Source organism: Taudactylus pleione, unplaced genomic scaffold, assembly GCF_031769625.1.
Source record: "Taudactylus pleione unplaced genomic scaffold, aTauple2 ptg000875l, whole genome shotgun sequence".
Lineage (NCBI taxonomy): Eukaryota > Metazoa > Chordata > Amphibia > Anura > Myobatrachidae > Taudactylus > Taudactylus pleione.
In genome coordinates, this window is record NW_028285277.1 from 2,391,998 (window position 1) to 2,406,407 (window position 14,410).

General features: G+C 46.6%; 1 protein-coding gene across 10 annotated transcripts in view; it reads left to right on the forward strand.

Annotated features, from left to right (window-relative positions):
• NAV2 (neuron navigator 2) overlaps positions 1 to 14,410 on the forward strand; it is a 637,654-nt gene that overhangs the window by 544,828 nt on the left and 78,416 nt on the right. For all 10 annotated transcript variants that reach the window (XM_088458930.1, XM_088458933.1, XM_088458923.1 and 7 more), the window contains 2 exons: positions 10,943 to 11,081; positions 12,582 to 12,864. In XM_088458930.1, the coding sequence (XP_088315056.1) occupies positions 10,943 to 11,081; positions 12,582 to 12,864 (422 nt within the window). The remainder of the gene's footprint in view (positions 1 to 10,942; positions 11,082 to 12,581; positions 12,865 to 14,410) is intronic.

Genomic DNA, 14,410 nt, shown 5'->3' on the forward strand with positions numbered 1-14,410 from the left:
GGGAGCTGATTGGCTGGCACCTTATCACTTTCTTATCGCTTTTCACTCTGTCTCCTAACACTGCTTAGTACACAGACCCCTAAGTGATGGGCCACGATGGTTTGCTGGTATTTGAATGAAGTGTTCGGCCTGCACCTCTGACACGGGGGCCTCCTATTGGGTAAGGGGTGTGCTGTTGGGTAACACATGCGATATTTGCTCAGCAGACTCCCATTTGCCTGTCCCTGTGACTCCGCTCTGCGAGCTGCTACTGGTTAATAGCTGCCGGATCAGATTTCCTGAGCCTTCCCCTGGATCATGTCAGAGTCCCTGCATGTGCTCCCTGTGTTATAGTCTGCAGGACATGAGTGTGCACAGGAGGCTTTGTCCTCAATGAAGGTGTCATCGTCTACGCTCAGCGAGGTCTCCGCGCCGGGGATTGTCCATGGGCAGCAGAACAGATCCATATATAGGACGGGGAACGTAAGGAAGCTCAGGTGAGTCCTGGGGGACACTGCTGACGTTTCTCCTCTGGGGGAAAGTGTTTGGGCTGCAGATAATTAGAGGGTGAGAACTTTCTTCCTGTATATTTACTTCTCTGTCGTAGTCATTACTCCTGTGCGTTATGTGACGTGGAGGTACAGGCGGCTCAGGTCCCCCCGGTTATCACCTCGTACCTGTCAGAGCTAAGGAACTGACCACTTGCCAACATTTCATGACCTCCCAAGTAGCGTGAAGGTGAATATAATAAAGTGTTGCCAATGTATGTACAGGAGCCGGGGCAATTGTCCTTATCATTTACCAGCTAAGGCAGTCTTCCAATATCGCTTCATAATCTGCACTCGGGTAATATTACAGTACCTAGCAAAGCTGGATAGAGCATTTCCCAATTAGCCGGGGATCCCCAGTGCTGTCTTCACTGGCTTTTAATCCGTCTACATTGCTGACAAAGGAGGTTTTGTCCTGCGCCCTTTGGGAAGATGACAGGGTAACCTGTGATACAGTCAGGGGTGCGTTTGGTAATTCTCTCTCACCTTAATCCTGTTAGTGTGGATTAGTAATGGGTCGCCCCCCTCCCCCTGACCACCCTCCTCTTTCCTTACATTCCCCCTGGAGCCATGGCAGGAATCATTGTCTGTAACAATCGCCCAGAACTAGTTCTTCCAGTTACTTGTGTGTAATTAATAGTCTATTGATTCCTGGCTGTAACGTGGTCTCAGAAGAGACAGCAGTGATCTGTGGACAGATAGTGACTGGCGGAGAGTCTCGCTTTGCACCTTTCCGTGGCTCCATCTGGAACAGAAGTGGTGTGTATGTCCTGTGCTAGGGGTAATTGGGTGCACATGTATGTTTTTGACGGCATGTTGTTGGGAACGTATGACATCCTTTTCAGGTACAGCGCCACTAATTCGATTTAAGTTAGATTTTCCTCAAGTTATCGGTGTTATACTTGTCATAGTGAGTTTAAGAAGTTGCATATGTTTTAATATAATTATATATGAGTGTTGCAGGTGTAACTATAAATGCCCGAGTACTCTTGGTTAGTTTTATGTTTATGATGAGCTTCATTTCCCCAGGTAATTTGTCCCTTATAAATAAGATCTATAATGACTCCTGTAGGTTAGTTACGCACTATTATACAGTAATGTAAGCATGCGTGGGACAGACATAAGGATCAATAAGGGCTGAGGTAACAATATGTTTATAAATGGGGCAGACTAGATGAGCCAAGTGTTTCTTATCTGCCGTCACATCTATGTTTCTAACGGGGGCTCATTCCCCTCAATATTTATTATTATTATTTATTACCAGTTATTTATATAGCGCACACATATTCCGCAGCGCTTTACAGAGAATAGTTTGGCCATTCACATCAGTCCCTGACCCAGTGGAGCTTACACTCTATATTCCCTATCACATACACTCACACACACACTAGGGCTATTGTTTTTTTGGGGGGGAGCCAATTAACCTACCAGTATATTTTTTGGAGTGTGGGAGGAAACCGGAGTACCCGGAGGAAACCCACGCAAGCACAGGGAGAATATACAAACTCCACACAGGGCCGTGGTGGGAATTGAACCCACGACCTCAGTGCTGTGAGGCAGTAACGCTAACCATTACACCGCCTGTGCTGCCCAATGCTAACCATTACACAGTCTGTGCTGTCCAATGCTAACCATTACACCCTCTGTGCTGCACAACGCTAACCATTACACCCTCTGTGCTGCCCAATGCTAACCATTATACCCTCTGTGCTGCCCAATGCTAACCATTACACCGTCTGTGCTGCCCAATGCTAACCATTACACCGCCTGTGCTGCCCAATGCTAACCATTACACCCTCTGTGCTGCCCAATGTTAACCATTACACCGCCCGTGCTGCCCAATGCTAACCATTACACCGTCTGTGCTGCCCAATGCTAACCATTACACCCTCTGTGCTGCCCAATGCTAACCATTACACAGTCTGTGCTGCCCAATGCTAACCATTACACCCTCTGTGCTGCACAACGCTAACCATTACACCCTCTGTGCTGCCCAATGCTAACCATTATACCCTCTGTGCTGCCCAATGCTAACCATTACACCGTCTGTGCTGCCCAATGCTAACCATTACACCGCCTGTGCTGCCCAATGCTAACCATTACACCCTCTGTGCTGCCCAATGCTAACCATTACACCGCCTGTGCTGCCCAATGCTAACCATTACACCGTCTGTGCTGCCCAATGCTAACCATTACACCCTCTGTGCTGCCCAATGCTAACCATTACACCCTCTGTGCTGCCCAATGCTAACCATTACACCCTCTGTGCTGCCCAATGCTAACCATTACACCGTCTGTGCTGCCCAATGCTAACCATTACACCCTCTGTGCTGCCCAATGCTAACCATTACACCGTCTGTGCTGCCCAATGCTAACCATTACACCCTCTGTGCTGCCCAATGCTAACCATTACACCGCCTGTGCTGCCCAATGCTAACCATTACACAGTCTGTGCTGCCCAATGCTAACCATTACACCCTCTGTGCTACCCAATGCTAACCATTACACCCTCTGTGCTACCCAATGCTAACCATTACACCGTCTGTGCTGCCCAATGCTAACCATTACACCCTCTGTGCTACCCAATGCTAACCATTACACCGTCTGTGCTGCCCAATGCTAACCATTACACCCTCTGTGCTGCCCAATGCTAACCATTACACCGTCTGTGCTGCTCAATAATGACATAAGACATCCTCACTGGCTTCTGTACCCCAACCAGTACCCAGTACAGAACAATATAACTATCCACATAGATGTTCCCAGCACAACCCATAGGGAATTTCCTACCGTTACAGTAACAGCGGTCATTGTAAGCATTATGGAAACATATGCAACTGCGATTATAGAAGATCAGATGCTTAGTGTAGAAATGAACAGATTAGTGTCCCCCTTTTACTGCTGGCCTAGGCTCTTCTGTTAGGCATTCAGTGGGAATACCCCCATTTCCTACTCCTTGCAATGACCATCTGCTGTACAGATGTGCACGATCGCTTCCTTACTCTGACATAATCCCATCCAGCACTGTCTTAAGGTATCATATGTGTCTGTCGAAACGTGAGGTGGCAAAACACTCTGCCCCGTAGGTGAGTACAGAATGCAGAGCTTACAGGTTGCTAGCACAACTATATACGTATGCCTTATTTTGCAGATTTAGCTGTGTATAAAATGGTATTGGGATCACTATCACAACTATATACGTATGCCTTATTTTGCAGGTTTAGCTGTGTATAAGCTGGTGGTGGAATCACTATCACAACTATATGCATATACCTTATTTTGCAGATTTAGCTGTGTATAAGATGGTGGTGGAATCACTAGCACAACTATATACGTATCCCTTATTCTGCAGATTTAGCTGTGTATAAGATGGTGGTGGAATCACTAGCACAACTATATACGTATACCTTATTCTGCAAATTTAGCTGCGTAGCTGGTGGTGGAATCACTAGCACAACTATATACGTATGCCTTATTTTGCAGATTTAGCTGTGTATAAGATGGTATTGGGATCACTATCACAACTATATACGTATGCCTTATTTTGCAGATTTAGCTGTGTATAAGATGGTGGTGGAATCACTATCACAACTATATACGTATGCCTTATTTTGCAGGTTTAGCTGTGTATAAGCTGGTGGTGGAATCACTATCACAACTATATGCGTATGCCTTATTTTGCAGATTTAGCTGTGTATAAGATGGTGGTGGAATCACTATCACAACTATATACGTATCCCTTATTCTGCAGATTTAGCTGTGTATAAGATGGTGGTGGAATCACTATCACAACTATATGCGTATGCCTTATTTTGCAGATTTAGCTGTGTATAAGCTGGTGTTGGAATCACTAGCACAACTATATGCGTATGCCTTATTCTGCAGATTTAGCTGTGTATAAGATGGTGGTGGAATCACTATCACAACTATATGCGTATGCCTTATTTTGCAGATTTAGCTGTGTATAAGCTGGTGTTGGAATCACTAGCACAACTATATGCGTATGCCTTATTCTGCAGATTTAGCTGTGTATAAGATGGTGGTGGAATCACTATCACAACTATATGCGTATGCCTTATTTTGCAGATTTAGCTGTGTATAAGATGGTGGTGGAATCACTAGCACAACTATATACGTATCCCTTATTCTGCAGATTTAGCTGTGTATAAGATGGTGGTGGAATCACTAGCACAACTATATACGTATGCCTTATTTTGCAGGTTTAGCTGTGTATAAGATGATGGTGGAATCACTAGCACAACTATATGTGTATGCCTTATTCTGCAGATTTAGCTGTGTATAAGATGGTGTTGGAATCACTAGCACAACTATATACGTATACCTTATTCTGCAGTTAGCTGTGTATAAGGTGGTGTTGGAATCACTAGCACAACTATATACGTATGCCTTATTTTGCAGAGTTAGCTGTGTATAAGCTGGTGGTGGAATCACTAGCACAACTATATGCGTATGCCTTATTCTGCAGATTTAGCTGAGTATAAGATGTGGTGGAATCACTAGCACAACTATATACGTATGCCTTATTCTGCAGATTTAGCTGTGTATAAGATGGTGTTGGAATCACTAGCACAACTATATACGTATGCCTTATTTTGCAGATTTAGCTGTGTATAAGCTGGTGTTGGAATCACTATCACAACTATATGCGTATACCTTATTCTGCAGAGTTAGCTGTGTATAAGCTGGTGGTGGAATCACTAGCACAACTATATGCGTATGCCTTATTCTGCAGATTTAGCTGAGTATAAGATGTGGTGGAATCACTAGCACAACTATATACGTATGCCTTATTCTGCAGATTTAGCTGTGTATAAGATGGTGGTGGAATCACTAGCACAACTATATGCATATACCTTATTCTGCAGAGTCAGCTGTGTATAAGATGGTGTTGGAATCACTAGCACAACTATATGCGTATGCCTTATTTTGCAGAGTTAGCCGTGTATAAGATGGTGGTGGAATCACTATCACAACTATATGTGTATGCCTTATTTTGCAGATTTAGCTGTGTATAAGCTGGTGGTGGAATCACTATCACAACTATATGTGTATGCCTTATTCTGCAGATTTAGCTGTGTATAAGCTGGTGGTGGAGTCACTATCACAACTATAGGTGTATGCCTTATTCTGCAGATTTAGCTGTGTATAAGATGGTGGTGGAATCACTATCACAACTATATGTGTATGCCTTATTCTGCAGATTTAGCTGTGTATAAGCTGGTGGTGGAGTCACTATCACAACTATATGTGTATGCCTTATTCTGCAGATTTAGCTGTGTATAAGCTGGTGGTGGAGTCTCTATCACAACTATATGTGTATGCCTTATTTTGCAGATTTAGCTGTGTATAAGATGGTGGTGGAATCACCTATACTGCATTGTATTTATCAGTTTACAGTCTGCTTTTTTTTAAATATGTGTCTGACAGGAACTTTTTCAAGACAAATATACTTGAAAACGAACTCTATATAATCTTTCTCAAAGTCAACTCATTGTCTTTACAATATGTTCCTATTGCGATAAGCGTACACCGTGCTGTGATTACTATGCTCCCCTCCACCATACACCGTGCTGTGATTACTATGCTCCCCTCCACCACACACCGTGCTGTGATTACTATGCTCCCCTCCACCACACACCGTGCTGTGATTACTATGCTCCCCTCCACCACACACCGTGCTGTGATTACTATGCTCCCCTCCACATACACCGTGCTGTGATTACTATGCTCCCCTCCACCACACACCGTGCTGTGATTACTATGCTCCCCTCCACCATACACCGTGCTGTGATTACTATGCTCCCCTCAACCATACACCGTGCTGTGATTACTATGCTCCCCTCCACCATACACCGTGCTGTGATTACTGTGCTCCCCTCCACCATACACCGTGCTGTGATTACTGTGCTCCCCTCCACCGTGATTACTGTGCTCCCCTCCACCATACACCGTGCTGTGATTACTGTGCTCCCCTCCACCATACACCGTGCTGTGATTACTATGCTCCCCTCCACCATACACCGTGCTGTGATTACTATGTCCCCCTCCACCATACACCGTGCTGTGATTACTATGCTCCCCTCCACCATACACCGTGCTGTGATTACTATGTCCCCTCCACCATACACCGTGCTGTGATTACTATGCTCCCCTCCACCTTACACCGTGCTGTGATTACTATGCTCCCCTCCACCTTACACCGTGCTGTGATTACTATGCTCCCCTCCACCATACACCGTGCAGTGATTACTATGCTCCCCTCCACCATACACCGTGCTGTGATTTCTATGCTCCCCTCCACCATACACCGTGCTGTGATTACTATGCTCCCCTCCACCATACACCGTGCTGTGATTACTATGCTCCCCTCCACCATACACCGTGCTGTGATTACTATGCTCCCCTCCACATACACTGTGCTGTGATTACTATGTTCCCCTCCACCAGACACCGTGCTGTGATTACTATGCTCCCCTCCACCAGACACCGTGCTGTGATGACTATGCTCCCCTCCACCACACACCGTGCTGTGATTACTATGCTCCCCTCCACCATACACCGTGCTGTGATTACTATGCTCCCCTCCACCACACACCGTGCTGTGATTACTATGCTCCCCTCCACCATACACCGTGCTGTGATTACTATGCTCCCCTCCACCATACACCGTGCTGTGATTACTATGCTCCCCTCCATGTACGGTATTTACGCTACGGACTGCCGATGTGTACAGTATTTACGCTACGGACTGCCGATGTGTACGGTGTTTATGCTACGTACTGACGATGTGTACGGTATTAACGCTACGGACTGCCGATGTGTACGGTGTTTAAGCTACGGACTGCCGATGTGTACGGTGTTTATGCTACGGACTGCCGATGTGTACGGTGTTTACGCTACGGACTGCCGATGTGTACGGTGTTTACGCTACGGACTGCCGATGTGTACGGTGTTTACGCTACGGACTGCCGATGTGTGCAGTGTTTACGCTACGGACTGCCGATGTGTACGGTATTTACGCTACGGACTGCCGATGTGTACGGTATTTATGCTACGGACTGCCGATGTGTACGGTATTTACGCTACGGACTGCCGATGTGTACGGTGTTTATGCTACGGACTGCCGATGTGTACGGTGTTTACGCTATGGACTGCCGATGTGTACGTTATATACGCTACTGACTGCCGATGTGTACGGTGTTTACGCTACGGACTGCCGATGTGTACGGTATTTACGCTACGGACTGCCGATGTGTACGGTGTTTATGCTACGGACTGCCGATGTGTACGGTGTTTATGCTACGTACTTCCGATGTGTACGGTATTTACGCTACGGACTGCCGATGTGTACGGTGTTTACGCTACAGACTGCCGATGTGTACGGTGTTTACGCTACGGACTGCCGATGTGTACGGTGTTTACGCTACGGACTGCCGATGTGTACGGTGTTTATGCTACGGACTGCCGATGTGTATGGTATTTATGCTACGGACTGCCGATGTGTACGGTATATACGCTACGGACTGCCGATGTGTACGGTATTTACGCTACGGACTGCCGATGTGTACGGTGTTTATGCTACGGGCTGCCGATGTGTACGGTGTTTATGCTACGGACTGCCGATGTGTACGGTGTTTATGCTACGGACTGCCGATGTGTACGGTGTTTATGCTACGTACTGCTGATGTGTACGGTGTTTATGCTACGGACTGCCGATGTGTACGGTGTTTACGCTACGGACTGCCGATGTGTACGGTGTTTATGCTACGGACTGCCGATGTGTATGGTATTTATGCTACGGACTGCCGATGTGTACGGTATATACGCTACGGACTGCCGATGTGTACGGTATTTACGCTACGGACTGCCGATGTGTACGGTGTTTATGCTACGGGCTGCCGATGTGTACGGTGTTTATGCTACGTACTGCTGATGTGTACGGTGTTTATGCTACGTACTGCCGATGTATACGGTATTTATGCTACGGACTGCCGATGTGTGCAGTGTTTATGCTACGGACTGCCGATGTGTGCAGTGTTTACGCTACGGACTGCCGATGTGTACGGTATTTATGCTACGGACTGCCGATGTGTACGGTATTTACGCTACGGACTGCCGATGTGTACGGTATTTACGCTACGGACTGCCGATGTGTATGGTGTTTATGCTACGGACTGCCGATGTGTACGGTGTTTACGCTACTGACTGCCGATGTGTACGGTGTTTACGCTACGGACTGCCGATGTGTACGGTATTTACGCTACGGACTGCCGATGTGTACGGTGTTTACGCTACGGACTGCCGATGTGTACGGTGTTTATGCTACGGACTGCCGATGTGTACGGTGTTTATGCTACGTACTTCCGATGTGTACGGTATTTACGCTACGGACTGCCGATGTGTACGGTGTTTATGCTACAGACTGCCGATGTGTACGGTGTTTACGCTACGGACTGCCGATGTGTACGGTGTTTATGCTACGGACTGCCGATGTGTATGGTATTTATGCTATGGACTGCCGATGTGTACGGTATATACGCTACGGACTGCCGATGTGTACGGTATTTACGCTACGGACTGCCGATGTGTACGGTGTTTATGCTACGGGCTGCCGATGTGTACGGTGTTTATGCTACGGACTGCCGATGTGTACGGTGTTTATGCTACGGACTGCCGATGTGTACGGTGTTTACGCTACGGACTGCCGATGTGTACGGTGTTTACGCTACGGACTGCCGATGTGTACGGTGTTTATGCTACGGACTGCCGATGTGTATGGTATTTATGCTACGGACTGCCGATGTGTACGGTATATACGCTACGGACTGCCGATGTGTACGGTATTTACGCTACGGACTGCCGATGTGTACGGTGTTTATGCTACGGGCTGCCGATGTGTGCGGTGTTTATGCTACGGACTGCCGATGTGTACGGTGTTTATGCTACGGACTGCCGATGTGTACGGTGTTTATGCTACGGACTGCCGATGTGTACGGTGTTTATGCTACGGACTGCCGATGTGTACGGTGTTTATGCTACGGACTGCCGATGTGTACGGTGTTTATGCTACGTACTGCCGATGTGTACGGTGTTTATGCTCTGATTACCTGTTATCTGCGGCGCAGCGTACACTTTGTGTCGCTTTATAAATAAAAGGTTAATAAGAAATGTTTCCCTTAGGGGTTAATGCCATTACGGTGTATTTTAGTTCTGATTCCTAGTGCTGATCACACGGGGTCTGGTTCCGGCTGCTCCAGCTTTCTGGCCAAAGTACCATAACTCATGTCTTAAGCTGCATACACACACAACGATTTTTTGAACGATTATCGTTAAACAATATCGTTTAACGATAATCGTTTGAAAAATTCGTTCACTTTCTGAGTCAAACGATGAACGATTATCGTTCATGCGCGTTCACGTTTGTAGTTTAGTCAGACTTGTCAACTGAACGATTTTCAGTAATTTAATATGCAAAAATCATTTGTAGTTCTTAAAAATCGTTCATTACATTTAGTAAATGAACAACTTTAGTAAACGATTTTAGTACATTTTTTCAAGGGAAATAATTGTTTACTAAAATCGTTCATTAACTAAATCGTTGTGTGTGTATGTAGCTTCAGTGTATTCAGGGGTCCACGTCATGTCCTATAGGTCAGGGCAAACGTTGCCGGCTTTAGCCCCGCTCTCCCTCAGCTTCTGTGTGTGGGTATAGATCTATTTCATGGCAGCGCGGATGTCTCTGGGCTGGGGCCAGGATGGTGTAACTGGCCTATGTGCACTGCTCACATAACTGCTCCAGGGAATTCATAACATAAACAGGGCCGTGCCCAAAATATTGCTGGAGGAATGTGAGAGTGTTGTGCCGTGCATGAGAGTGTTGTGCCGTGCATGAGAGTGTTGTGCCGTGCATGAGAGTGTTGTGCCGTGCATGAGAGTGTTGTGCCGTGCATGAGAGTGCTGTGCCGTGCATGAGAGTGCTGTGCCGTGCATGAGAGTGCTGTGCCGTGCATGAGAGTGCTGTGCCGTGCATGAGAGTGCTGTGCCGTGCTGAGAGTGCTGTGCCGTACATGAGAGGGACTCCTTCTCCCAGCACTCTCATATGAGGTCTTTGGGAAACGTCAGGCAGCAGCGGTGAGATATATATACTACAATTTAATTTTCATTTATTTGGTTATAGTTTATTTGGAGTAAGAATCTCCCATGTTTGCAGTATGGTAACAGGAATGAGTATATTATTATTATGGCCAGTGCAGCCTGCGTGGCGTGTAGGAGTGTTATTGCTGTGTGATGCACTGATATGTAGCGTGTATGTAGTGTGTTTAGTATGATCTGTGTATATGTTCTCTCCTGTTACATCCAGCTGGTATGGTAACCGCTCATTCTGTCTCTTACAGCTGGGATGACAGCAGCTCAGTGAGCAGTGGGATCAGCGATACCATCGACAACCTGAGTACAGATGATATCAACACCAGCTCCTCTATCAGCTCATACGCCAACACGCCGGCATCTTCACGGAAAAACCTTGACGTGCAGGTAGGATGCCGACCACCCAGGAAGGATACTGTGCCGAGGATGTGACAGACCACACACACGTCATCAGCGCTCAGCATATAGTACGCCGTACAGTTACTATGTACACTTCAGCTGCTGCGGCCATGGCGGTGACTGTACAACGCGCTGAGGTCTTCAGTCTGTGCGTGTATATGCTCTCATAGCAGCGCTACTTGTCGCGTTGCCTTTGTTCATTGAGATTCCGCACACACATTTATATTGCTGTCACCTCCCCCTAGATCTCTGCCTTATTCCCTCTCCTCCCTGCACAGATACAACGTGACAATAAATGCAGTTTGTATTGTTATGTAAATGATTATTACATACATGAGGGACACTGGTAGCGTCACCGTTAGATAACGCCATGGTCAGAGCAGCTTTGTTCATTCTCATTTCCTCCGTGTTGGCTGTGATATCTGTCATGTGTGTGGTCCTACACCCGCGTCTTTAGGCCACCCGCGTGCGATAACGATCCAGTCAGATCGGTATCAGGTAAGCGCAGTCAGATAATGATGGCGTTTATTGGCCTGCGTGTGCGCTCAGCTTCCGTCTGCACTAATAGGCCCTAATGATGCTGTAACAGATCCGGCTGCTGGGAGTGTACACCGAACGGCCGGCTCTTGTCCTGGGCGTATTTACAGATTACGGACTATGCCCTAAGCTACACAGTGTATTCACCCACCTCATACATAACACAGCGCGGTCCAGCCGCTGTCAGTGTGCTGGGCGCTGGTCCGGCCGGGATGCAGGAACGGGCTGGAGCGTCTTCATTTCGGTTTTGGGAACACGCTCCTCATCTGTTTGTTCTGTGTCAGGTGAATGTACTGAGACTTTCCCATCTTCATGAGGCCACCGCAGAGCTTTTAGCGTATATAACTATTATTATAATAACATAGTTTTACTTTCAATATATATTTTTAGCACCCATGCAGGATTCTGTTGAGTGTCCCAGCTGATTTAATGGGTTAATTTCACGACAATTCAGCAGTGTAACAATAATACACTTTGTAAGTGATTGTTGATGAAAGCAATTAGCGCAGAGCGCCTCTGATGTCACGGGTATATTAATGAGCTAAGATTAGCGGTCAGATAAGTAATGGTTGCTCAGACATATAACACATATATACCTGACCTGAGATAAATGCGCCCCGGCTGGTGAGGGGTTATATAAAAAAATCCAGACAGGGGACGAGACAGATATATGAGTGATGTGGTTTGCACAAGTGTCACACACAGTAATAGTACATAAGGTGTTGGATGTTTGGGTGTCGTACGTTGCTTTATCCCGGCTGCTGGTGGGAAACGCACCAGGGTCCTCGATGCATATCCAGCTCTGCATACACTCGATCACGTAGAAAACACGTCTAGGATGTGAAGAAAGGTCCCTTAGATGTGGGCAGTATGGATGACGTGCATTATACGGTAACCACCTCCCCTGCCCAGATTGCCTCTTCACCACCTGTTCTCCTTGCCCCCCTGTAGACTGACGCCGATAAGCATTTACACATTGACCGCAATGCGCTGTGGCCGGGCGATGATTTGAAGAGAGCGGATGCTGGCTCGGACAACGGCGTGAAGATGGATCCCGGATGTAAGTGGCGGGAGAAACCCTCCGACCTGTCCGATGAGTCGGATAAGAGCACATCCGGCAGGAAGAACACCGTCATCGCCCAGACGGGGTCCTGGAGACGAGGAATGACGGCTCAGGTGGGGATAACCAGCCCTCGCACCAAGACCACCGGGACCCTGAAAACACCTGGGACAGGTGAGATCATGGTTAGGTCCAAGACGGCAGCTTCCTCAGAGCATGCGCACATTACACATGGCACATTGTACCCAATGATATGGATATTACAAGTCACAAGGCGCCAGACAGAGCTCTTATATACAGGTCACAGAAATGCAAGGTTACCTGTAATATACATTACAATAAGGGAGGAGCAGATGTAAAATGTGCAGAGGGATTAGATTTGGGAGGGGTATGTTCAAAATGTAATCTAAAAATAAAGCTGCTCGGCATTTGTGGGCTACATGCAAAAGCAGCCAGTATTTGCCCTGCATGCAAATGTGCACACGCATCGCACCATGTGATTTGTTGCAGGTGCGTGTGTTGTGTTCACACCATGCATTCCTATGGTTCGCGGACGGGCGCCATACGTGGGGCGATTTGCCGCACAAGAAGCAAAGATACAAGTGGACATACTGTATCTGTACACAGTGACTTGTCCTGTCTTACTCTATTCCCACATCTGACTCAGGCCCAAGGTTTCCTAATAACATCACATGAAGATATTACTTACAGGAGTGTATACTCTATGGGTAACATCACTTGTGTATTATAGTCCTGTAAAAACACAAATGGTAACAATGGCCATGTTGTAATTTATCTTTATAATCTGTTATTGGTTTATATGTGCGCTGTATCTGCCGTCTGTTATTGGTGTATATGTGCACTGTATCTGCCGTCTGTTATTGGTGTATACGTGCTCTGTATCTGTCGTCTGTTATTGGTGTATATGTGCGCTGTATCTGCCGTCTGTTATTGGTGTATATGTGCGCTGTATCTGCCGTCTGTTATTGGTTTATATGTGCGCTGTATCTGCCGTCTGTTATTGGTGTATATGTGCGCTTTATCTCCCGTCTGTTATTGGTGTATATGTGCTCTGTATCTGCCGTCTGTTATTGGTGTATATGTGCGCTGTATCTCCCGTCTGTTATTGGTGTATATGTGCGCTGTTTCTTCCGTCTGTTATTGGTGTATATGGGCGCTGTATCTGCCGTCTGTTATTGGTGTATATGTGCGCTGTATCTGCCGTCTGTTATTGGTGTATATGTGCGCTGTATCTGCCGTCTGTTATTGGTGTATATGTGCGCTGTATCTGCCGTCTGTTATTGGTGTATATGTGCGCTGTATCTGCCGTCTGTTATTGGTGTATATGTGCTCTGTATCTGCCATCTGTTATGTGTGTATATGTGCACTGTATATGCCGTCTGTTATTGGTGTATATGTGCACTGTATCTGCCGTCTGTTATTGGTGTATATGTGCGCTGTATCTGCCATCTGTTATTGGTGTATATGTGCGCTGTATCTGCCGTCTGTTATTGGTGTATATGTGCGCTGTATCTGCCGTCTGTTATGTGTGTATATGTGCTCTGTATGTGCCGTCTGTTATTGGTGTATATGGGCGCTGTATCTGCCGTCTGTTATTGGTGTATGTGTGACGTCTGTTATTGGTGTATATGTGCGCTGTATGTGACGTCTGTTATTGGTGTATATGTGCGCTGTATCTGCCGTCTGTTATTGGTGTATA